Genomic DNA, 25,917 nt, shown 5'->3' on the forward strand with positions numbered 1-25,917 from the left:
GACAGGGTCAGTACACATCACCACCTTGTTCGGATAGAAGGTAGTATAGGGGATGTCAACTCTCAAGGTGATGAGTTCGCTAACCCTTCTCGCTCTTGTGATGGCAATGAGGAATGCCATTTTGAAGGTAAGTAACTTGAGGGAGGCTGAACATTAGGGTTCAAAGGGATCTTCAATGAGTGAAGAAAGGACTCTAGGGTTCAACAGGTTGTCTGATTGAAGGAAAAACGTTATTCAGGCCCTTTAGGAAACACTTGCACAACCAGGGTGCATAGCGGATAGGATAGGGCAGACATATAAACTTTTATAGAGGAATTGCACAGTCCCGTCTGACTGATAGAAATGAGGTAAAGCAGTACTTGACAGACAGTCAAGTACAAACTTGACAGGCTGTGGAGGAGTCGAAACCAGAGCATAAATAGAAAATCTCTTCCATTTACAGCTGTAGTTATGCCTAGTGGAGGCCTTCCTTTTGTGAAGGAGGATATTATCTAAAAGTTCAGCCTCCACGCCGTCATGATCAAGGTCTAGAGGCTGTGGTGAAGAACCCGGCTGTCATTCTGATAGAGGTCTAGACGGTGCCAAAGATAACGGTGGGAGCCCTTAGACAGATGGAAAAAGAAACCATGGGTGTCTCAGCCACCATAGGGCACATAGAATGCATTTTGTCCTCTGGAGTGATATTTTACTCATGGCCCAGGATAGTAGGAGGAAGTGGTAGAAAAACCCACCTGTCCAAGGAATCTGGAAAGCATCTCCCAGAGACCCCACGCCCACTGCAGCTCTTGAACAATAAAGTGGGCATGTTTTTGTTCTCCTGGGTGGCAAAGAAGCCCACTTGGGGAGCCCCCATCGAAAGATAAAAGTGAGGGTGTCATCATGAAGTTCTCACTCATGCTGCCAAGCAGTGCTGGTTTGCCTGCTGAGGTGGTCTGCTAAAATGTTGTTGGCACCCTTTAGATGCAGAGCTAAGGGGTAGATTTGGTGGTGAATACACCCATCCCAAATCTGAAAGGCAAGATTGCACAGGGACAACTGTGCCCCCCGATTGTGCCCCCAAATATGTTATGGCCATTGTGCTGTCCAGCATCACCTGGACCATTTTTCCAGTCAAGAGAGAAAGAAATGACCTCATGGCAGGAAGACTGCCATGAGCTTGAGGACGTTGATGTGCAGGGATGCCTGCTGTTGGTTCCAAAGGCCTCAAGAGTTAAGGCCTGCACAGTGTCAAACAGGCATCTGCAGTGACTGAAATTGAAAGCATAGGAGGCTGGAATGGTAGACCCATGCTGAAGTTCTTTGGCAGAGTCCACTCAGAAGAGAGTCCAAGACAGCCTGGAAATCAGCAGTTTGAGACCCTGATTGTCCACACTTGGTTGGAACACAGGTAGCAGCCATAGCTGTAGGTGTCACATATGTAGCCTTGCATAGGCAATCACTAATGTACGAGAAGCCATGAGGCCCAAGCGGTGCTGCACAGATTGCGAGTCTGGGTTGGATTGGAGCAGAAAGAGTAAACAGTGTTCCGAATTGTCAGTTGATGGTCTTGAGGGATGATTGCTCACTTGAGGTCCTCACTGAGTACTGTTCCTATGTAGGGAAGAGAGCACTGACAAGATACGGACTTCCTCTAGTTGATCTGGATGCCCAGGGTATCCAATAGAGAGAGAACCAAGACAATATGGACCAAAAGAAGATCTCTGTCGTGTGAGGTGGGTAGCCAATCATCTAAAAAGGGGGAAGATGGATATCCTTTAAGTTTGCAAATAAGCAATTATAACACTCATGCATTTTGTGAACATGTGAGATGCCATGGACAAGCCAGAAGGAAGAACTATGTACTGAAAAACCTGGCCTCTTATGGTGAAGCGTAGATATTTCTAGTGGATGGAAATGTGAAAATAGGCATCCAGGTCTAGAGTGGTGAACCACTTCTCTCCAGACAGCAGGGGAAGGAGTCACTGCAATGTCAGCATCCAAAACTTCTTAGTGTGTATAAATTCATTCAGGGAGCAAAGGTCGAGAATAGGACGTAGGTTGCCATCTCTGTTTGGAACTTGAAAATGTTGGGAGTAAAACTCTACCCATTGGGTCTCTGGTGAGATTTGTTCTATAGCTCCTATGGATAAGAGTTCTTGTACCTCCCATTGAAGTGTAGGAGTTGTGGGGGGATATTTTATTCCCAAGAAAGGATGCAAAGTGAGGAATTCTATGGCATAGCTGGTTGAAATGATACTTAGCATGCAGGCATCAGAGGCGATAAAACATCAGGGTGTTAAATAGGGGGTGAGCCAGATAGAGGAAGAAGCGAGAGCAATGGGCAAGGGTATGATGTCAAAGGTTCTTTTTGGAGGTGTCTGGGCCTCTGGGTTTCGGATTCTGTTTTGTACATTGAGAGAAAAGTTGTCTTTGGCCTTGATGAAAAGAACAATGATAGTCCCTTTGTTTAGATCGATTGTTGGGGACCCTAGGCCTATCGGGCCCACCAAAGTGTTGGGAGTAAGAATGAGGTATAGCAATAGCAGAAGTGAAAGTCCGGGCAGTAAACCTGGACTTCTTCATTCACTCCATGACATAGCTTGTTTCTGCAGTGAAAAGGCTTTACCATCAAAGGGCAAATCTTCAATTTTGTCTCTCATATCCTGCTGGAGTGGGCACGTATGAAGCCAGGCATGTCTTTGCAACAAACTGGTCAGCGTGACTTAGTCTTGGTGAGATGTTTGGCCGTACTGAGAGACTAGCAGGCTATATCAGCCAACCTGGAGAGAAGCTCCTTGAATCGTGCTTGTAAGACACAGGAGTATTCTGCATGTCAGTTTTAAAGCCTTCCCAAACAGAATGGAATTTGGCCATACAGTCCATGTAGTTGGGAGATTTTCATGCAGAGGAAGGAAGAGAAATAGATCTTACATCCCATAGAGTCCAACTTCCTACCCTCATCAACAGGAGCTTAGTGCTTTTTATCCAATTTGGAACAGTGCACAATCCACAACCAACGAGTTTCAAGTAGGGTGCTTGAATAAAAATTTACAATCCCCCGCTTGCATCCTACAGAAGTTATCCAGTCTGTGAGAAGTAGATGCAGGAGCCTCCCAAGCAGACTTAACCGAATTAACCAGGACTGGTAACATAGACAAGGCACCAGGAGTGGACATAGTGGTGGAAGACAAAGTTGTAGACTGGATCGCCAACAGCCTTAGCAGGTGACTTCAGTTCCAGCCCAAGAACCTTCGCCATCTCTGAGACCTGGATCTTGTAGGACTTGGTCTCTTTGGCAGAAGGGTCCAAAGGGTTGTTCTGGACATTAACATCAGGTGAAATTCTTGATGGTGGAATCATCATCAGATTTGGAGGTTGAGACATAATCCTCATCAGAGGCACATCTGTCTGGGACAGTAGAAGCATCTGGAGGCGATAAAGGTACAGTAGGGTCCACAGGTGGAAGGGGAGTATGAAATGGAGCAGCGAGTGGAAGAAAAGCAGCAGCAGGTTGGGATGGTGGAGGTTGAGGAACAGGAGGAGGATCCATGGGGCGATCCAGAGGCCTGTCCCCAAGATGCAGAAGACGACTTCTATTTCTTCAACGACTTCAATTTCTTCCATAGACGAAACTCTTTATAGTCATAAGGCAGAGAAGGTGAATGACCATACATCGGGTCTCAAAACCACCCCATCCTGTGGATGTAGCTGGGATCAAGAGTGCCTAGAGAGTTCCAGTAGTCCAAGTTTCTTCAATATGAAGAGACAGCAATGAAAAACTAAGTGGCTCCTTTCATTGAGGTGGACAATGAGAAGCAGAGGCAACAGATGTCATCTTGGCAGCTGATGCAGTGTCTTCAGCACTCACTGAATCCCAATGTCAGGCTTGTCTTCGATATCAAGCCTGTGTAGAGAGAATCCTTTGAAGGTTGAGCCCGACAAAGTCAAAAAGAGAGTTGAGGACAGAATTAAAGTCTGGTATGGGAGGAAAATTTTTTGATGCTGTCAACAGAAACTCGGTACCAAAGGCCAGCAAAGTCATGTAGGTAGAAGGATGACGTGCCCGGTCAATGAAAGATGATGATGATGATAGGAGAGCTGGATGTGGAGAAGGATGAACTGCAGAGATCAGTGCTGAAGTTGGAGCAACGAAGGACATTGACACCAATGTCGGAGTCTATAGGACACTCAATGTCAACAGTGGTGGGGAAGGTCTTTTGATGATTCCAGGAGAAGATGATGATGAGTTGGAACAGATGACCTGAACAGCAATAGGCAGCAGTGATACTCATGAAGTTAATAGACGTTGTGACGCAGAAGACTTTATCAAAGTGAAGCGATGCTCAACAGTTGTCGATGCTGATGTTGAGGTAGATGGTGCTGAGACTGGAAGTGAAAGCATGTACAGCAGATGGAGGATGGTTGAAGACAGGGTCGACACCAAAACTGAAGATGTTTGGGGGCATTTCTTTGTTCTTGAAGTTTTAGTGTCCTTGTGCTTTTGCTTCTTATGGTGGGATTCTTTAGGGAGATCCCATGGCTTCTTCAAAGCACCAGAAGCCTTGGATGGAACCTTCGGAGTTGAACTCAGCTTCAAAAGTGTTGACGTTGACAAGGTCAACAGCATCGGGGTTGGCGGGTGCAAGGCAGTCTCGTACAGCGCGGCCCATAACCACAGCTCCCTGACTTCTCCAGGTCTGCTTCAAAAAGGCAAGGCAGATTTTATAGGAGAAGACAATATGGTCCTCTCTTACCTTAAGTGGTGCAGTGGGAAAATGCTTTACTAACAAGCATAAGGTTGCCGGTTTGAAACCCTGTTAGTATGTTTCCCAGACTATGGGAAAACACCTATATTTGGCAGCAGCAATATAGGAAGATGCTGAAAGGCATCATCTCGTACTGTGTGGGAGGAGGCAATGGTAAACCCCTCCTGTATTCTACCAAAGAAAACCACAGGGCTCTTTGGGCGCCAGGAGTTGAAATTGACTTGACGGCACACTTTACTTTAGGTACAAAAGGCACAAATCATGTCAGTTAGATGAGGAAAAGTTCCACAGCACAAGGAACACCTCTTAAAAGGCCTTTCTTGAGTCCTTCAGACTGGAGGCAAACAAGTCAAAATGCAGGGCAAAATCAAAGTCAGAGCAGTCTGAAAGTCCAAAGCCAAAAACCAAACCACCAAATCCAAACATTAGGCAACAAACGAAGTCAAACACAGTCAGAAGGTTAAAAAAGCCAAGTAATCAATGTATACAACCATTTGTTCTAACCAAGGACTAAAGAGCAAGGACTGAGGAAGCACACACTAGGATGGACAGAAATGAAATGAAGACAGCACTCTGGCACCAAAAGATAATGAGCACACTCTATGCGTGAAGGGCATGGCTACAGGGCACTTGAAGGAGCTGATGAATCCTTCTGCGGTGGCTACTGCGCAGGCACAAAGCCCAATGTTGGAAATGATACTGGGCCACCATTCAGATTAAGAGGTTAACAAAAGTTACCAGAAAAATTCAAAATTCCATAACTTGCTACATCCAAGTTCTCTGTATTTCAGATTTATTTAAGAGATGTATATGCCACCATTCTTCATGTATGGATTAATGGCAGCTTACAACAAAACTATTTTTAAAGAACAGCCTCTAATATCATAAAAGAAAATCATTACAACAAGGTAGTCAGACAGATGTACAAATATAGTTAGAATATGTTGTGTTACTTGTTCTGTTAAAAGCATGGTTTGACTTGCCTACATTTTAAAAAATTTAAACAGCAGGAGGTCACAATTGGGCAAAAGGTTAAATATCCCTTCTTCATATGCCACAGTCCTAATCAAGCCATCCCCCACTCCCCAATGTGTGTTATTTAAGTACATGTACACACAAACCCAAACTATATATTTAATGTAACATATAATTTGAACTTTACTAAGTATGTAATGAGTTGGAACTCTACCACTGCAACAGCTTTTATCATAGTGCGTAGGCATTATGTGTCCCTGACAAAAAAAGCCTTTGAAACAGTTTAGAGTATAAATTATATATCCTTACTAGTTTTGCAGCTCGATTAATTTCTTTTTGGATGTCTTCAGGTAAAAACCCATAAAAACCTTCTTCTTCTTCACCTCTCTGCCAAATTCCACTTGACATCAACTACGATGAGAGAAATTTTTTATTCATTTGACATTAATGAACTAACATATATGTGTTAACTATTTACATTAGAGACACGGGTTATTCAAAACACTGCAGAGATAGCTGACTTTTGGGTGAACAATTCAGATGAACTGAAGTGTACTAAGTAGAGTTTTATCTTGTCATCCGTTTCTTTGTGCTTTTTCATTGGGACTGCATCTTGTGAACTAAAAAAAACCAGGTTGCTTACCTGTAACTTATGATCTGGATGTGATCCATTGTAGCCATAAGGAATGGGTTCTGCGCCTGCGCAGGGACCTCGCGGGCTGATTGATTAGTTCCTCTCAACGTCCCATCCAGCTGAACGTGCTGTGCTGAGTCTGTTAAAATTGGCGGTTGGGGCGCTTCCTTTCCAGTTTCTCGCAGACCGCCCACAGGGACGATCCACAAGATAATTCGTCTCTCTCCACCAACTGATTCTGCAGCGGGGATGGCTTGGGAGGGACTTATGGCTAAAATGGATCACATCCAGATCATAAGTTGCAGGTAAGCAACCTGTTTATCTGGATTGTGATCCATTGTAACCATAAGGGATGGGTGATTAGCAAGCTTACCCCCTTATGGAGGTGGGTGCAGATGACCCACAGCCTACACTAATACCCTCTTAAGAACTGTTCTCCCAAAATTTGGTTCTCTTGGCATCCTCAAATCTATAGCGTAATGTTTGATGAATGGTAGTTGAGAAGACCATGTGGCCGCCGTGCAGATATTTGACATCTTGATGCCCGATAGATGGGCTGCTGACGCTGCATAAGCTCTAGTAGAGTGGGCACATACTGTTTTGGGCAGTGTCACTTTTTGACATTTATAGGCTTGGAAGATAAGCTCCACTAGCCAATGTGTTAGGCGTTGGTGAGATATCAGACGGCCCTTACAACGTCCCTTATATGAGATGAAAAGCTTTCTACTCTTTCAGAAGTCATGGGTCCGATCCAAATAATATAGAAGAGTCCTCGGCACATCTAGAGTGTGGAGTGCCCTTTCCAAATCTGTGTCTGTATTCTGAAAGAAGGTAGGCAGGATTATCTCCTGATTCAAATGAACTTCAGTCACTGCCTTTGTATGGAAGCGTGGATCAAGCCGCATAACAACCTTGTGAGGATAGAACTGTGTGTAAGGCTTATCCATACGTAGAGCTGTCAATTCACTTATACGTTTTGCCGACGTGATTGCTATCAGGAAAGCCATTTTCAATGACAGAAGCTTAATGGGTATTGTTGCCAAAGGTTCAAATGGAGGTTCCGTAAGAGCTGACAACACCAAAGACAAACTCCACTGCTCCATAGGAGGACGTACAGGCGGATACAAGTTGTTGAGGCCTTTTAGGAAATGTTTACACTCTGGGTGGGAAAACACAGATGAACCATCCCAGCCTTTATGCTTTGCTGAAATGGCAGCCAAATGCAGCTTAACAGAGACATTGGCCAGGCCCTTTAGCTTTAGCGAAGTTAGGTACATCAACACCTCGCGTGGCATTGCATGCAAGGGTTTGATCCCCCTTTCCCTCATATAAGATCGATAACGCTTCCATTTGCAAGCGTAGTTGCACCTTGTAGTTTCACACCTGCTATTTAGTAGGATATCCTTCAAAACCTGATTCTCCTAGCAGTCATCTTCAAAGCCTGGACCTCGGGATGCAATACTTTTCCTTGCTCTCTTTGCAGCAGGTCCGCTCTGTGTGGGAATCTGTGGAAATTGCCCCCGACCACTGCAGAAGCGGGGCAAACCACGGCTGGCGTGGCCACCAGGGATCAGAAGAATACAGTTCGCCTTGTCCCTCATCACCTGCGCCACTGTCTGTCCTAATAGAGGCAGCGGAGGAAAAAGATACAGTAGATCCACATTACAGGTGTGTTGAAACACACCTCCTAGGGAGCCCTGGCCTACGCCTGCACGAGAGCAGTAGTTGACACATTTTTTGTTGGCAAGAGTTGCAAACAAGTCTATCGAGGGGACCCCCCAGTCCTTGAACACCTCTCTGAGAGATACTGCTTTTATCTCCCACTCGTGCCTTTGGCCATGGTTGGTGATCCTGCTGAGGCTGTTGGCCAAGCAATCGTCCACCCCTTTTATGTGGATTGCCACCGGGTAGACTGAGTGTTGAATGCACCAATCCCATATCTTCTGGACGAGCAGACACAATGTCAGACTCAAGGAGACTGTCCCTCCCTGGTGACTGATATAGGAAATCGCCGTCGTATTGTCCAGCTGCAGCTGCACAGTCTCCCCTGTGACCAATGATTCAAATGCCTTGAGTGCCAGGAATACTGCCATCAACTCCAAGTGGTTGATGTGCTGTTGAGTTTGCAGTTGCGTCCAAGTCCCCTGGATGCAGTGGCCTAAGCAATGCACCCCCCATCCCGTTAAGGATGCATCCGTTGTCACCTGACACGTGGGAACTCATGTCGCGAATCCCACACCCTGAATTAGATTGCGATCCTCCATCCACCAGCGTAAACTTTTTAAAACCACCAGTGGCATTGCCAAGCGCATGTTCTGATTATCCACATTGGGGCGAAAGTTGCGGAGATACCACAGTTGTAGTGTGCTCATGTGTAACCATGCATACTGCACAGTTGTGGTACATGAAGCCATTTGCCCCAGCAGCCTTTGAATCTGTACAGCCGGTTGCTGTGGGGTTTCCATAAATTGCTGGATGAGCGATTGTATCTGGCAAATGCGCTCCAATGGCAAGAACGCTCTCTCTATTTCCAAATCTAGTACTGCTCCAATGAAACTCACCCGAGTCATCGGTTTGAGATTCGATTTCTTCCAGTTGATGTTGATCCCGAGGTCTCCCAACAGATGCACTACTTTTTGTATTTGTTGCCTCAAGAGGTCCCTGTTGTGATTGACCAAGAGCCAATCGTCTAAATATGGATAGACCATCATCCCTTGTGCCATCAGGTAGGCTACTACAACTGCCATCACCTTCGTAAATACTCTGGGTGCCGTTGACAGACCGAACGGGAGCACCATGTACTGATATATCTGACTTCCCACCGTAAACCTGAGGTATTTGCGGTGGTTCTCCTGGATGCCGACATGGAAGTAGGCATCCTTCAAATCTAGTGTTACTGCCCATGTTTCGCGAAGCAAAAGGGGAAGATAGACTGCAGGGTGATCATTCTGAATTTCTTGGTCGGAATGTAACAGCTGAGACCCCTCAAGTCCATTATAGCTTGGATCCCGCCATCTCTTTTCGGGATCTGGAAGTAACGGGAATAAAACCCCGTCAGTCTGTTCGCCCACTGCACAGGTGTAATCGCTTGCTTCTCCAGCAACACCTTGACCTCCTCCTGAAGTATCTCTGTGGCCGGCGTGTATGTCAGCCCTGAAAATGGAGGCTTGGTCTCAAATTCCAGCGCATATCCCATCTGCACTATATGCAAGACCCACCGATCTGATGTTATATTGTGCCATGCTTGGGCATGGCTTGCCAGTCTGATGGTATTTCTGGCAACCACAGGACTGATGGTGGGGGTCCTGGATAGGTTTGCTGGTGGAGGTGGGATTGGACCAGTGGTTTGGCTGTAAGGTTTCACAAGGTTGTGCAGTGAACGAACAGTCCCATCAAAAGCTCTGCTTGGAAGCGTCCTTGTGTTGCTTTCCCTTTTGCTTTTTGGTTATACCCCCTATTGCGCTGATAGGGCCGGTATTGCCTCTTGTAAACCTTCCTGTCCTGAAATCTACTGGGCCTCTGCCAAGAATAAGATCGATTCTTAGATGTAGAACTGGCCCCACCTGAGGGTGCCATAAGAGTACGGGCTGTAAATTTCGACTTCTTCAAAGTCTCCATAAACGCATCTGCATCCTCATGGAACAGCACTTTCCATCAAATGACAGAGATTCCACCCTGTCCTTCATGTCCGGCTGGAGAGTAGCAGAATGCAGCCATTCATGCCTGCACTTGCCTACTGCTGTAACCACTGTATGAGACTCCGTTTCCACGAGATGTTTGAAGGCACTCAATTGCTGCCTTGTCATTGCCGTGGTCCTCTCATAGGTGTCGTTACATTTCCACTGGAACTCTTCAGGTGTCATAGAAGTTGAGTTGGGCACTGGATGGCGTAGCAGATAAGTATTTTCCTCCTCACTGATTCTGTATAGATTTTCTAATAGTTTAGAAGTCGGAGTCGTGACATTTAGGACCTCCTATGCCTATGCTTTGCTGATCGCGGGAATCATAGTGAGTGCAACTGGATGAGAAGATCTAGACTTTCCCATCATATTGTACACTGGGTCCACAACATCTGCATCAGGAGATTTTAGCTCAATTCCTAACGCCTCTGCTATATCCCTTATCAGGGTTGATAAGCCTTTAATTCTTCCATTGGCGAAGTAGAGAGCCTAGGCGGAACATCCGAGCGGGGGGTCTGACCGTCAACTGACATTGTCCGATTCTGAGCTGGCTCCAGAGTCATCCCCTATGCTAGCATCACCTGGGGAGGAAGGCGGCTCTGAGGGCGGAAGGGTCGACTTCCGCTTTCTCTTTTCACTAGGTTTAACTGAAGCTTGCCTAACTGGTGCTTGAATCTGTGGCGGTTGTGCCGCTGGTGGCTGTGGTGGAATAACTGGTAGTTGAGTCTGAGTGACTGGTTCAGAATGTGGCTGAATGACTGGTTCAGGTTGTGCCTGAACGAATGGTAGTTAAGACTGAATGACTGGTTCAGGATGTGGCTGAATCACTGGTTCAGGTTGTGTCTGAACGAATGGTTCTGGTAGCATAGCCGCTGGCTGACGCTTGAGGAGATGGCTCTGGCAGCAGCTGAGTAGTGGGTACTTGAGATAGTGACCCTGGTTGTATAGCAGAACATCCCTGCAAGGATTTCCAACGCAGGTAATCCGCATAGTCTGCTGGCAAAGTGTGGCGGAAACCGCAGCTGTGGGTAGGCTGGACTGAGGGTTGCCCCTGCAGGTGTTAGAGCAGGTGCCCCTACTCCTGATTTCTGGACATGTAAAGGTGAGTAAGATGGGGTTCTAGGCAACCTTACCGGTTCCCCTTCATCACGATCCTCATCCAGTCCCGTGCTCAGGAACCCCTGGAAGGTAGACCCTGAAGGAGTGCTTGAAGCTGAGTCTAGTAGTTCACGAAGTCCTCTATCCTGCATAGTTAAACGTGGTGTCCTTGGTGTTGAAGGGGACTGAAAAGGGGTGTGCGCTGGAGACAGTAGCTGAGGGATCCTTCTCCCCATAGCTACATTCGATGTCGAAGTCAATGTCGAGGGTCCACTGAAAATCTGCTCAGGCACTGTCAATGTTGATGGCGGGATTGAGAACGCTTGATGTGTCACCGATGCCAACATCGATGTTGAGACCGATGTAGTTGTCGATGCTGAAAGAGGGAGGTGAATCTCCAACGTTGATGTCGTTGCTAACCCTTGGGTCTGTGCCGTCGATGTCGAAGTCGGAATCCAAGCCGTCGATGCCATAGCCAATGTTGAGGTCGAGGCAGACTCGTCCGAATCGCCATCGAAAGCCTGAGCAGACACTGGGGAAGGGGTATGATGCGCCTTTAACTTTTGTGCATCCAAGCCCTTAGCTTCTTCCTTCAAACAGCGATCTCAATTCTTGTGTTTTCCTTTCTTTGAAACCTCCTTTGGCTTCTTGAAAATCGCTTCTGTAGTCTTGTCTTTGCAGCACTAGATAACGCGGTTTTAGACTGCTGTCGTGCAGTTCCGCTGTTACCCGGCCCCGGGGAGCCCGATGCCAATCGAGCACCCGACACTGAAGGGGAGTCCGGCGAAGCACTCGGCCGAGGCGTCGGCGTGCGGAGGGCCTCATCATACAAAGCCGCCCGAAGGCGCAACGCCCTATTCTGCCTAGTTTGTTTCGAGAATGAGCAACAAACTTTACAAGTTGTGGTACTGTGCTCCTCTCCTAGGCACAGCGAACATACATCATGGTAATCTGTAGACGGCAGTTTGGCCTGGCATTTTATACATCTTTTGAAGGTTTTCTTCACCTCCATTGCCGAATAATCTCTCACCAAACCAGGTAGTCCGTAGAGCAAGCACAGTCCGAAATCCGTTCCAAGTCAAAACAAGAAGGCAACGATCTTTCAACAAGCCTGTCCGTTTAGAACAAACGCTGTCCAAATTCCGTTCCAAGGTCAAATCGATAAGGCAAACTATCTGTTAACTAGTTTGTCCATTCAGAGTAACGCGTAAACAAGTCCAAATCCGAGTTCAAGCCAAAAGTTCAAACAGTTTCTAGTTCAAGGAGCAACAGCTATGAGGTGTGATCGCTTAGGCAATCAAAGAGAAACTGGAATGGAAGCGCCCAATTGCCAATTTCAACGGACTCAGCACAGCACGTGCAGGTGGGTGGGGCATTGAGAGGAGCTAATCAATCAGCCCATGAGGTCCCTGCACAGGCACAGAATTCATTCCTTATGGTTACAATGGATCACAATCCAGATTATGAAAGCTTGTGGGGAAGAAGATAATTCTTATACACACCACAATATGGCACACCACTCTCCCTTAACATATACAGTACATGTGACTGCTGATCTTTGGGGTTGGTTGAATAATAGAATGTAAGAGTTGAAGGGACCCTGAAGGTCTTCTAGTCCAACCCCCTGCTCAGTGCATCCTTGACAGATGGCTATCCAGAATCTGTTTGCACACTTTTAGAGAAGAAGAGCCCACCATTGTATGAGGCAGACATTTTTTCTGATGTCTAGCCTAAATCTGCTCCTTGTAGTTTCATCTTTGGCTTTAGTCCTGCCCTCAAAAGCAGATAAGCCCACTCCTGCTTCTGTGTGACAGTTATCTGAAGACTGCTATTGTATCTCCCCATAGTCTTCTATAAGAGCATCACTTTGTGTGCCACTTCTTTCCTTCTATGGCCTCAACTAAAAGCTTTTTCCAGCTCACTTCTCTACCAGAAGTCAGAGCCATCTCCTACATTCCTCCTCGGTCTCCAACGTCTGGACCCAAAAAAAGATACTGGTGTAGCTGCCAGTCTTATGCCTGCCTATACATATGGGTCTCAGACTGAAGGCTGCATGTCTCGTCTGTCTACTTTTTAGCCATTCCTGGTTGTGATCGCTTGGAAACATGGTCAACACTGCTTACTTTGCCATTGTGGCAACATCGGTTTTCTGCACATTTGTTCATGTCTGGCAGCACTCCACTGCATTGCTGCTCACCAACTGCAAATGCTGCACTAAAGCATGCCTTATCTGAAGGCTGCTTCAGTAAATGCTAACACATTGACCTAACAATGTCTAGTGAGGGTGTGAATGGCATACCAGTGCACAGCTCCAATGGAGGGCTTAGACTAGAAAGATTTCTTGAAGAAATAGTGGCTACACCTTAGAGTGTGTGACCCCTCCAAGTCTGTGTGACTGTGCAGTATCTCTTTTTTTATTTGTAAATGATTAGCAAGACACTGCCTGCCTGAAGGGCTAGCAGAGGTAGATTTCAGGACCCCCATCTCAGATGTCACATCCTTAGGATCAGGACAGAAAGAGGGAGGGTATGTCTCTGTTCCCCTTGTAAGCGAGTGCTAACTTTTGGGACAAAGGAGGAGTTGAACCTATGAAAGAAGCAACAGGTGAGAAAGGCAGAAAAGGTTCTCAGTTCAGAAATTGTGTACGCCAAGATAACAGCTACTAGGAACACAGGCCCAGGAGGTAGAGGGGCAAAGGTGGGTGGGGGAAACTTCTCTCACCAGCACCAAGATGGTGTTTCAGGCTGCCCCCTACCTGTCAAGCATGTTAGACCCTGGAATCGAGCCCATTCTGGGGGAACGGGTAAAGAATGGGATCTAGGATTGTGCAAGGTGCAGGCATCCTAGTCAGCATTACTATGAATGACCATCCCAAGGCCATGATATGCCTTGTTAATATATGGTCCTTTGTAGCAAACAGGCAAGTGTCTAAGACAGGGATAGTGAAAAGCTGCTGAACTACAACAATAAATTGTGGCCAGGGAGATGGGGGTTGTAGTTTAATAACATCTAGAGACCACAGTTGCCTATCCCTGGTCTAAGACTGGATATTAGTCTCAGCAGGCTCACCTTCTCAATGTTCTGATAAGAAGCTGCAGTAGATACCCCTTGGGAATACATGGGTACCATATGTGTGCTGACGGTGCATGGGGCTTTTTAGGACACACGCCATCCCAGCAGGGAGCTGGAAGGGGTGGTGGAGAGCAGGTAAGCTGCTCTCCTTTTCCTTAAAGTTCCCTTTCTGATTTTCCTAAGAGTGCCTGAACTGTGGTTTGGGCACATCCCTAGTGCAGGTGAGGAGAGGGAAACCAAGACTTAGAACCTATATCTGTTCATGGAGGATTCAGAAGTCTGGCCTGTAGAAAAAAATGGGAGGTGCTTCCTAGTTCCACCCACAGCAAGTCCTTTGAAGAGCTTGCCTCTTGATGGTGTTTACCCCAGTGTTTGGACCACTGGAAAGCAACAAGTAGGGAGAATAAGTTTTTCTGTAATTGGATGTTTTTGATAAGCATCTAGAATTCCTCTGGTTCCCCAGGAAATACTTACCAGACAGTAATAATGAACAGTGAGATTGTATTCCTCATAAGTCCTCTTTTCCCCATATTTTTCAGGACAGTCATCAGTCCGCTGACAGAATTCACAGGCTAAAATATTTTTTAAAAAATTCAGTTGCATAAGAAGTTTTAAAGTATTACCTCTCTTTTTGCTATTAAGCAGTTTGCAAAAGATAGCTATACTTTCTGATACAGACCAACTGCACAATATTTAAGTAAAGACACACTATAGACCTATACAGCACTACTGACATGACAGTCACAGCTATTTCTATTAAAGCATCTGGAAAGTGTTGCTGGCTGTACTTGTGCAAGGTCCTGGTTACTCTTTAATTTCTCCATGAGACATGGGCAGTGCACGTACTAAAGAACAGGATGGGCCTGCTCATCTGGAGAAGAAAGCAACTGTGCGAACTTCCTTAATAATTCAAAGATGGCAAAATATTTGTAACATCTAAAAGCAGTTTAGACATACATAAGATTTTTTTTTAATAAACAAACGCCTAACCTAGCCTCACTGTTAAATAATGTTGCTTCTTGGCTATTAATGAATACAATTAGAAGACAAACTGAAATGAAGACAAAATATTTCTATTACTTAGACCAGGGCTGCTCAACTTCGGCCCTCCTGCAGATGTTGGCCTACAATTCCCATAATCCCTGACTATTCGCCACTGTGGCTGGGGATTATGGGAGTTGTAGTTCAAAAACAGCTGGGGGGCCTAAGTTGAACAGGCCTGACTTAGACCAACCAGAACTGCACAATATTTTAAGTGTAGACACACATTTCAATTAATGTTATTTCTACAACAATATTGTAGACAAAGCAAACTGTACTTCAGGGAAGATACAATCAAGATGCAGCACACAGGAGGACCAAACTTCTGCACTTGAAATACCAGAATCTACAATCCTTACCATGAATTCTGATATTAGCACAAGTTAGGAAAGTTCCTATAAAAACTGATTTTTCCAGATATTTTAACATTTAAACACCACAATTACCAATACAAGCCCCCCCCCAAATAATTGCAGTCTATTAAAGCTATCATATCAGCAGTGAAGCTGTATGAAAATGTTTAACTAATGATTGCCGTTCAACTACAAACACAGCAGGCTGGTACATACAATACTTTGTCTGGTCCACCACATTTTATTTATTCTGCATATTTATATGTAGGTGGCTCTCATTACACATGGTTCCATGTATTCGCAGGTGGGTCCAAGAGACCTGGTTTCTTTATCTGTGGTGTGAAAATACACTGAAATTCGCCTATTCACAGTTACAGAGTGGCCCTCATAAATAACAAGGGCCACCTGTATTGTCAAAAAACACATATCTTTAGCCAGCTTACACAAGGTTCACACACAACACATAAATTTAAACATTTGAAACAATTTTAAATGTAAGGGTTGTTTGTTTGTTTGAAAGCTACCAAAAATGGCAAGGTCCTTATTCTGACAGGGAGCATGTTCTAAAGTCTCAGAACAGCTATAGAGAAGACCTGGCCCTGAGTTGCCACCAGACAAGCTGGTGGCAGCCATACATGGGTCTCCCCAGTCCATCAATAGGTGGTGGAGCTCAGGAAGAATGCATTGTCTTAAAATGCAACAAGGACATGTGAAATTGAACCTCTTGCTAAGTTGCATCTGTCTTGGTTTGCGTTTGGATGGGTGACTACATGAGAGTGCTGTAAGATATTCCCCTTAGGGGATGGGGCCATAGCTCAGTGGAAGAACATTTAGGTTCCAGGTTCATTCCCTAGTATCTCCAGGTAGGGCTAGAAGAGACTCCTGTCTGGAACCTTGAAGAGCCGCTGCCAGTCAGTGAAGACAATACTGAGCTGGACAAACCAAGGGTCAGACTTGGTATAAGGCAACTTCCTGTTCCCTAATCATGCGAGCGTGGGTGTCATCTGACTGCCCTTCTATGTGTGCTAACACTTGTTTATCTATATATTTAATTCTTGTAGATGTGCCTCAGCCTCTGTGGGGATGCGTCCTGGCAACCCAGCTGATTGGCTGGGTGGCGGATGCACCTGATTGGCTGGGGCGCAGGCCAATGGCGGCAGTGGGCCCAGCTGTGGTGGAGACCAGCAGTGGTGGCAGGCCTGGCCCAGCCCCAGAGGCCAGCGGCAGCCCCGGCTGGCTGTGGGTCCGGCCGGCCGTGGAGGCCAGAGGCGTTGGCGGGCCAGGCCTGGCTGCGGAGGCGGGCCAGGCCTGGCTGCAGAAGACAGAGGTGGAGGTGGGCCCACCTGGATGTGGAGGCGGCTGAGCCCGGAAGCAGAGACTGGGGCAGAAGGTGTGTGTGGGGGGGAGATATAACCACCGGCCCCAAAGAACGCACAGATGCTCTGTGAGGGGTCGGCTAGTAACAAGTATTAGAGAAAGGTATCCCTGCACACTAGAAGGCGGGGCATGCAACATCCTGATCACATACTGGTTCAGGCAGACCCAGTGTCATCCAAAACAGTCCAGCTCCTTAAGCTGAACTATTACAAAAAAAGAAATGGTACAAAGTATTCTCTCAAGTTCAAGAGACGTGTTGCAGAGTAAAATTTTAAATGAATTTTATTTTTATTTGTAAATCCACTCCTCATGCAAATGAAACTAAGTCAGTTTGTAACTGGATTCAAGAGATTGTAAGGAACCAAAGTCAAAGTACTACTGACTACTGACTCTACTAATATAGAGTATTTCCAAGTTGGAATTTATCTATTCAAAATTGTGAAACAGTTGTTGGGTTGTTTACTATATCAAAATTGAGTTGTTGTTTTTTTATAGAATGTGGACCTGGACAAAGAGTCTACATTTCTTTCAGGGCTGTGAGTTCTTATGCAGTGTGCATAGGTGGCGCTGAGGAGGACAGGAATGCTAAATGGGAGGTGTAGACTGGTCTTCAAAGTAATGACCAGAGAAACTCAACATGCTTGGCCAAGAAAGTGGGGGGAAGATGTCATAAAGCATGGGGATAGATTATGACTTTAGTTTGTGTGTGTTTGTTTTTAAACATATATGAAGCTACTTCCTACCAAGTCAGACCATTAGACTATCTAGCTTACATTGTCACTCTACAGTGACTGGCAGCAGTTTCCCGTGGTTTCAGACAGGAACTTTTTCCCAGTCCTATCTGGGAAAGGACTGAACCTGGGATCTTCTACACACAAAACAGTGTTCTTGTCATTAGGCTTTTTGACAGCCATAATATATATTTCTAAATCTTCTCATTGATAATTGGAATGTGAAGTAAAACAAAAAAAGTGTCATTAGCTTGTTGATTTATTTTCTTTCACAGAAATGCAATACCAACAGAAGCTAGCTGAAGATATAAATGTCTTAAAGTAAGACTAGTTATTTTTCTAAGGACTGTAAGAACAAAGTAAATACCTTGCCAGATTTCTAATAAAAACTGCAGTGCTCGGTTGAAGATATAACTCATGTTAATATTACCAATTGTGCCAGCAGGGTTATTAAGTATGGGGGTGGGAAAAATTGGTTATTTAGATAAACGTAGTCTAACTGTCCACTCTCCAAGCCATTCTAACATAAATTTGAATAAAAACTACAGAAGCATTAGAAACAATTCTTTTGAGGGTTTGCACAGTCACAAGATTGGAATATAGGTTAACTGTTACACTTTGAACTAAAAGACCTATAGCATTGAAACTCCACTATAAGCTACTTACGCCGGTTTTGATAGCAGTTAAGAATGTTATCACTCATCCTAGTGTTCTCCTTCCAACTGTTGATTAAAGGGAGAAAAAGAAATCATCTATAACTTATCAGATATTTGTCTTGTTAGCAAAGTAAATGATTTAATCCTTTTCTTTCAAATTAAAAAATACAGAAATCAGAATCATCAAGTTAACTGTTCTCTCTCTCTCTCTCTCTCTCTCTCTCACACACACACACACACACACACACACACAGTCTGCCATAGGTTTTTGTTTTGATCACTAGTTTACTGAAATAATTCATTAATTTCAAAATAATTAAACAGATAAAATAATGGCTTGAATGCAAAGAACCGTGAATGATATCCCATTCACAGACTGAGGTTTTCCTATCTCCTTCTCCATCCTGCAGCCTCCCTGAAAAGCTGATTTTGAGGACCAGGAGATCCCAATAAATATGGGTATGGTAGGTACAGGAGGCTGCTGATGGCAGAGAAGTCTATGGAAGTCCTGTCCCCTCCTAGGTGAGTTGTTTCACATATGTGAACACTTCTTATGTTCTAGTTGGGATCCAACCCAATAAGAAATTTTTAAAAAAAAATTAAACACAGAAGCTTGAAATTCAGAAAAGCAAATACATTATCTCTTTCCGTGGTACAAAATTATCTGGAAGAAAATAAGCTCCTAATGCTCTTCTTTGCTATTCTGTCTCTGTGAAGTTGCTGAGAGTCCTGTCTTCAGTCTTCAGCCAGATAAGAAAATATGCAGCAAGGGGGAGAAAAAAGAGAGAGAGAAAGAGGGAAGAAGGAGGGGTAGGGGAGGGGATGAGAGAGGTGGTGTTGTGTGTCACCGTAGGCTGGCAAGCAGTCAGATGAGATATTAGGTCACAAAGGTTTTTGCTTTGGACAGTTAAGTCACAAAGTCTGTCAACTGGAACAATAAAGTTGCTGTCAAAGCACTCCAGAAAGGCATCCCATAAGATTATATGAGGTATTTTTTCATAGAAACATCCCAGTCCCCTGGAATGCCTATAGTTTACTTTCTAGTCAATATCAGATGGAGATTATTATTATTATTTCTCGTTTACACAGTCAGACAGGTGTTATTGACTAGTTTGTTTTATCCAGACATCGAGTCCTTCCCAAGGACCTGGGATGGCTGAATTTTATCATCAATACTGTTGGTTATTATAGATATCGTAGCAAAATATAGGCTGTTTTCAGTAAAGTTGCTTTTTGTAATTGGCTGATGGTGATTTCTGTGGCCCCTATGGTGTTGAGGTGCTCTTCAAGTTGTTTTGGAATTGCACCTAGGATGCAAATTACTACTGGGATTATTTTGGTCTTCTTCTGCCACAGCCTTTCAATTTCAATTTGTAGATCTTTGTATGTGGTGATTTTTTCTATTTCTTTTTCTTCTATTCTGCTATCCCCTGGTATTGCTATGTCGATTATTTTCACTTCTTTTTCTTTCTTCTCAACTACAGTTATATTTGGTTATTGTGTGGCAGATGTTTGTCTATTTGTAGTCAGAAGTCCCATAATATTTTTGTATCTTCATTTTCTACCACCTTTTCAATTTTATGATCATACCAAATTTTGGCTACAGGTAGCTTGCATTTGTTCTTAGTGCCTGTTCTTGTGCAGTCAGTATTAAACCCTCTGTTTCTTTCTTCAAGTTGCCATTCTTAAGCCATTGCCAGTTCTTGGTGATATCTGATTTTCCACTTATATTGTGCAAATATTGACCATGCAGTGGCTTCTTTTTCCATTTTTCAGCTCAGTTCTTGACTTGTTCTTTCTTGTAGGCCTGCTTTGTTTCATTGGTATTGAATAGTTTCTCGTTATTGACCATTTTAAGTGCATCTTCTTCACTGTCCTTTATGTATTCTGCAAGGCCTCTTTTCTCCTCCTCTACTGTTTGATGGACTTGCAGCATTCCTCTTCCACCTGAGCTGCGAGGGAGGTATAGTCTATCTACATCACTGCGGGGGTGCAGAGCATGATTGATGGTCATGATTTTCCTGGTCTTACGATCTAGCGTCTCTAGCTCTGCCTGGGTCCAGTCTATTATTCCTGCAGTGTATCTGATAACAGGTATAGCCCAGGTGTTTATGGCATGTATGGTGTTCCCGCCATTGAGTTTGGACTTGAGGATTTTTCTAACTCTCCTGATGTATGCACTTCCAATTTTTCTTTTAACTTCAGCATGTGCGATTTTATCAGCCTGGAGAATGCCCAAGTATTTGTAAGGTTCTTTCTCTTCCAGGTTCTTGAGGTTGCTTCCACTGGGTAGTTCTATTCCTTCTGTTTTTCTTATTTTTCCTCTGTTCATTATTAATGCAGCACACTTGTCTAGTCCAAACTACATTGCTATATCGCTACTGAATTTACGGACAGTGTTTAGCAGTGCTTCGATTTCTGACTGGGTCTTTCCATACAACTTCAAATCGTCCATGTACAGCAGATGGTTTATTTCACTTGATGTTTTAGATGTTTGGTATCCGAGGTCTGTTTTGTTTAGTATTTGTGAAAGTGGAGTCATGGTGATTACAAACAACAGAGGGGATAGTGAGTCCTCTTGGAAAATACCTCTTCTAATGCTAACCTGTCCAAGTGTCTCACCATTGATTGTTAACAATGTACTCCACATGTTCATTGCTTTTTTAAAATAAATATCTGAATGTTTTTGCTGACACCAGTTGTTTCTAAACATTTTAGGATCCATGTGTGAGGCAATGAGTCAAAAGCTTTCTTGTAGTCAATCCATGCAACACTTAGACTGGTTTTTCTTCTCTTACTATTTTCTAAAATCATTTTGTCAATCAGCAGCTGGTCTTTTGTGCTTCTGGTGTTCGGACAATTTCCTTTCTGTTCAACTGGAAGCTTTTTATTAGTTAATAAGTGCTGCATTACTTCGTCTGCTATTATTCCAGTTAATAATTTGAACATAGTTGGCAGGCAGGTTATTAGTCTATAATTACTTAGAACTGCACCTTTTGCTGGGTCTTTCATGATGAGATGAGTTTTCCCAGTTGTTAGCCATTGTTCAATATCACCTCCTTGCAAAATGTGATTGAACTGTTTTGATAGTTGTTTATGAAGACTTGTTAGGTGTTTAAGCCAAAAGCCATGCAGTTCATCGTTGCCTGGTGCCGTCCAATTTTTAATTATCTTTGCTCTTTCACTTATTAATTCTGGTGTTATTATTAGATCTTGCATTTGTTGGTTACATTTTTTGACCTCTTTCACCCAGCCTGCTTTTTTATTATGATCTATTGGATTGTCCCATAATTTCCCCCAGAATTGCACTGTTTCTTCTTTATTTGGTGTTTCTATGTTTCTTGCAGTTTCTCCTTCTATGCTTTGGTAGAAACGTTTCTGATTCGACTGGAATTGAAGGTTTTGCCTGTGTTGTGTAATTCTGGTTTCATATCTGCTAATCTTCTTTGACACTGCTGTTATTTGCTGCTTTATTATTTCCAGGACTTCTCTAATTTTCCTTGAATCTAGGCAGTATTTTTGGATCAGATACTGTTTGGTGTTCTCATTCTTCAGCTTCTTGTCTTTCATATATTTCAATTTACTAGCATCTGATCTAAGCCTGGAGATTTTATTTTCTAATCTAATCTTCCATTTAGGTGATGTACTACTTTCTTTTTTTACAGGTCCACTGATCTTATATCCAAGCTCTTGTGTTGTTATTGTTGCAGCACTGTACATTTGTTGGTTTTTTTCTTGCAAATTATTGGTTGTTATTTCTGCAAGTGCAGCATTGACATCTTTTAATGCCTGAGCAAGTTGTTTTTTGGCAACTGTTTTTAGAGCTGGAAGTCGAACCCTGGTGGTTGTTTGGTTCATGTGCTCAGTTATTTTTTGCTTTAGTTCTTGTTGCTTTTCTGTTAAACGGCATTTGGGTTTTTCAGGTGAAGGCAGAGTGGAGGTTGCCTGGTTTTGATTTTGGAACAGTTCAGCAACAGTGGCATCCTCTATTTCCAACACCTCCTCCACCTCCACCTTATTATTATTATTCATTATTATTACTAAAACTTTTATACCGCCCTTCCAAAAGGCTCAGGGCGGTTTACATTAAATTGGACTTGCAGAACTGTTCACTTAGCAACTAAGGTTGCATTTCCAATCAAAGCTGTGTGCATCTTATTTAAGGCCTACAAGCTGGAATGTAACCAAGTGAACAAATGAAAATTAGCAAACTGTGCTTAGTGAGAGACTAATTCTTTGCTTTATCTCTTTCTTAAAACCGTACATAAATTTATAGCTCCAATGCATGTGTATTTAATTTTCCTTTAACTACCCACATCAACTAGCAGAGCTCTCTGGGCAATTCGAGTTTAATCAAATGGGAAAGAAACCAATAATGTGAACCTACAATTTTTCTGCACTAGGCTGAATCAGACATTAAGTATGGAGGAAACTACTGAATTAGGAGCACATTTTTACATTGCATCAGACAGTATACCAAATCTGTATTGCATGATAAGCATGTAGGTTCCACATCAATAGTTCCACTCCCCATTAAATAGCACTATAGTAAGATGCTGTTTTGAAGAGAATGGACACTATTTCCAGGAATTCAATCATGTTAGACATTGCAGAATTATCTTGGGCTAAGAAAAAGAGCATGCTTAAGCTGATTATATCACCATAATAGTATACAATAGGGTTTACAATAGTATACAATAGGGTTTCTTAACCTAGACCTCACAGGTCCTCAAGTATTATCCCATTCATATATTTTCATTAGGAAACAAAATAAGTACCCATGATAGATATTTTCAAGAACCTTATTCTTGCTTACAAAGAAGCAAATTAAATTAATGCAAAAATCTGCATTAAAGATCTCTGAACCATTTTCCAATGCATGGCTGGGAGGACAGCCTGTGTTGGGATGCAAAGAGCAGCCCTGAACACACACACACCCCTACCCTTTATCTATAATAGTAGATTTATGTTAAGTATCAAAATTGTCAGAAATCACAAAACTATGTACTATTTCATTTTTTTAAAAAAGTATCATGTGATCCATAAGTAGTCTGGATAGAATCCATGTAAATTCAAATAAAAGACAAAATATACATTCCAAAATGAAAAATCAAGCCTACACAGAGAACTATGAACATATAAAATATATGTATAAGGAGTCCAAAAGGAACGTTGGTAGTCTTACTATGCAGGTCCTTTCTACCTAGTGTTTGGAAGGTATCCCTTTAAATGGGCTGTCATGCCCACTTGCTCCCAGACAGGATCTCATGAGTTTTAGGCTCCCATGGTGCCTCTAAGCTAGGACCGCCCAGTTTCATGATTGTCTTGCGACAAAGCTAACAATAAAAAAGACTCCAGTGGAATTATACTGCAAACCTGGCAGAACAAGCTTAAGGTAAGAGGGAAATTTTTTAGAAAGCCTAGAAACAATGTTAACAGTGTACAACAGTAACCATACATGGTAAAACATATATATGTTCCAAGGAGAAAACCTGTTAGTATACCACATGGGAAGACATATGAAGAAGGTTCCAATGTGCCAATGAAGGAAAAGAAAAATAAGGCCTTTCAACCACAATGCAGGGTGGGGCGGATTCCCTCCGAACACTGGGAAGAAAGAACTTTCATGGTAAGACTACCAATGTTGCTTTCTCTCCCAGTGTAGGAGGGAATCCTTTTAAATGGGACATAACAAAGTGGTCATCTCTAGGTGGGAAGTATTGTCAGACAGTACAGACTGAAAGAAAGTTAGGAAGAGACCACCTGCTAGAGCACTGTTCAACCAAATGCAGCTTGAGCCGATTGGTAGACTGAAAGCTTGTAGTGGAGCATGAATAGGGACAATGATGTCCAGGTGGCTGCTTTGCAGATGGCCTCAATAGGAGTGCTGGCAGAGAATGCCGCTGACATGACTGCATTCCTGGTGGAGTGATTGTAAGCGCTAGGAGAAGGTGCAGGGCTTTGTATGCCAATGTTATGCAAGCTTTGATCCATTCCACTTGGCCATGGTGGCCTTAGCTGGCTTGGATCCAAGGGATGCCGGTTGGAATGATACAAACACGGCATCCAAGCAGTGAATATCCTTTGTTATTCTGAGAGAGATCTTCAGAGCTTTTCGCAAGTCAAGCTTATTTATTAATTAATTTATTATTTATTTTACATACTTATATATCGCCCAAAACTTACATCTCTGGGCGGTTTACAACAAGATAAAAACAACATTAAAACATTAGTTAAAAACAAAAACAAGAAATTTGAAACAACTGAAAATTTTAAAAGAATATCCTAAAACAACATTAAAAACAATGAAAACAGTATCAGTTAAAAGCCTGGGTGAACAGATGCATCTTTAAAGACTTTTAAAAAATAGTCAGAGATGAGGAGGCTCTTATTTCACTAAGGAGCGCATTCCAAAGCTTCGGGGCAGCAACCGAGAAGGCCCATCCCTGAGTAGCCACCAGACGAGCCAGTGGCAAATGCAGACAGACCTCTCCTGATGATCTCAATGGGAGGTCGGGTTCATAACGAAGAAGATGTTCTTTTAAGTACCCAGGGCCCAAGCCGTTTAGGGCTTTATAGGTTATAACTAACACCTTGTATTTTGCCCGGAAACATATCGGCAGCCAGTGTAACTCCTTCAATACAGGAGTAATATGGTCTCTCCTAGATGACCCAGAGACCAGCTTGGTTGCCGCATTCTGAACCAACTGTAGTTTCCAGACTACGTACAAGGGCTGCCCCACATAGAGCGCATTACAGTAATCCAGTCTGGAGGCTACCAGCAGGTGTGCCACGGTTTTGAGGTCATCTATTTCAAGAAACAGACACAGCTGGCATATCAGCCGAAGCTGATAGAAGGCACCTCTGGCCACTGCCTCAACCTGGGACACCAGGGAGAGACTTGGATCCGGAAGCACCCCCAGACTGTGTACCTGTTCCTTCTGGGGCCCTATCTAGAACAGGTAGTACAAAATTATCTCCCAAGTTCCGACCCCACACAATGAGTACTTCCGTCTTATCTGGATTCAGTCTGTTATCCCTCATCCAGTCCATTACCGTCTCCAGACAGGCATTTAGGGAGGTTATGCCTTCTCCTGATAATGTTGACATGGAGATATAGATTTGGGTGTCATCAGCATACTGATAACACCCTGCACCAAATCTCCTGATGATCTCTCCCAGCGGTTTCATGTAGATGTTAAACAATATCGGAGACAATATGGAGCCTTGAGGGACACCATACAAAAGTTTAGATTTTAAAGAACAGCAGTCTCCAAGGGACACCATCTGGAACCTGTCCGAGAGGTAGGAGCGGAACCACTGCAGAGCACTCCCAACCACCCTCACTCCCACCCCCCTCAGACGCTCCAGGAGGATACTATGGTCGATAGTATCAAAAGCTGCCAAGAGGTCCAAAAGGACCAACAGAGTCACACTCCTCTGTCAATTCCCAGCTGGAGATCATCCATCAGGCAGACCAAGGCAGTCTCCACCCCATAGCCAGCCCGGAAGCCAGTTTGAAATGGGTCTAGATAATCAGTTTCCTCCAAGACTC

The 25,917-nt window shown here is 43.8% G+C and overlaps 1 protein-coding gene and 1 long non-coding RNA gene across 9 annotated transcripts in view; one reads left to right on the plus strand and one right to left on the minus strand.

Annotated features, from left to right (window-relative positions):
- The window catches only part of G2E3 (G2/M-phase specific E3 ubiquitin protein ligase), a 108,093-nt gene that overhangs the window by 23,666 nt on the left and 58,510 nt on the right, over positions 1-25,917 (minus strand). For 7 of the 8 annotated variants that reach the window (XM_053282812.1, XM_053282816.1, XM_053282815.1 and 4 more), the window contains 3 exons: positions 18,373-18,428; positions 14,679-14,776; positions 6,030-6,131 (listed from right to left, as the gene is read on the minus strand). In XM_053282812.1, the coding sequence (XP_053138787.1) occupies positions 6,030-6,131; positions 14,679-14,776; positions 18,373-18,409 (237 nt within the window). In that variant the 5' untranslated portion in view covers positions 18,410-18,428. Of the gene's footprint in view, positions 1-6,029; positions 6,132-14,678; positions 14,777-18,372; positions 18,429-18,998; positions 19,151-25,917 lie in introns of those variants that run through there. The other variant, XM_053282814.1, reaches the window with a different exon arrangement.
- LOC128339238 (uncharacterized) overlaps positions 1-25,917 on the plus strand; it is a 48,148-nt gene that overhangs the window by 15,095 nt on the left and 7,136 nt on the right. The window contains exon 2 of the long non-coding RNA XR_008312920.1: positions 18,773-18,884. This is a non-coding gene — a long non-coding RNA (uncharacterized LOC128339238). The remainder of the gene's footprint in view (positions 1-18,772; positions 18,885-25,917) is intronic.

Source organism: Hemicordylus capensis, chromosome 1 (assembly GCF_027244095.1).
Source record: "Hemicordylus capensis ecotype Gifberg chromosome 1, rHemCap1.1.pri, whole genome shotgun sequence".
NCBI classification, from domain to species: Eukaryota; Metazoa; Chordata; class Lepidosauria; order Squamata; family Cordylidae; genus Hemicordylus; species Hemicordylus capensis.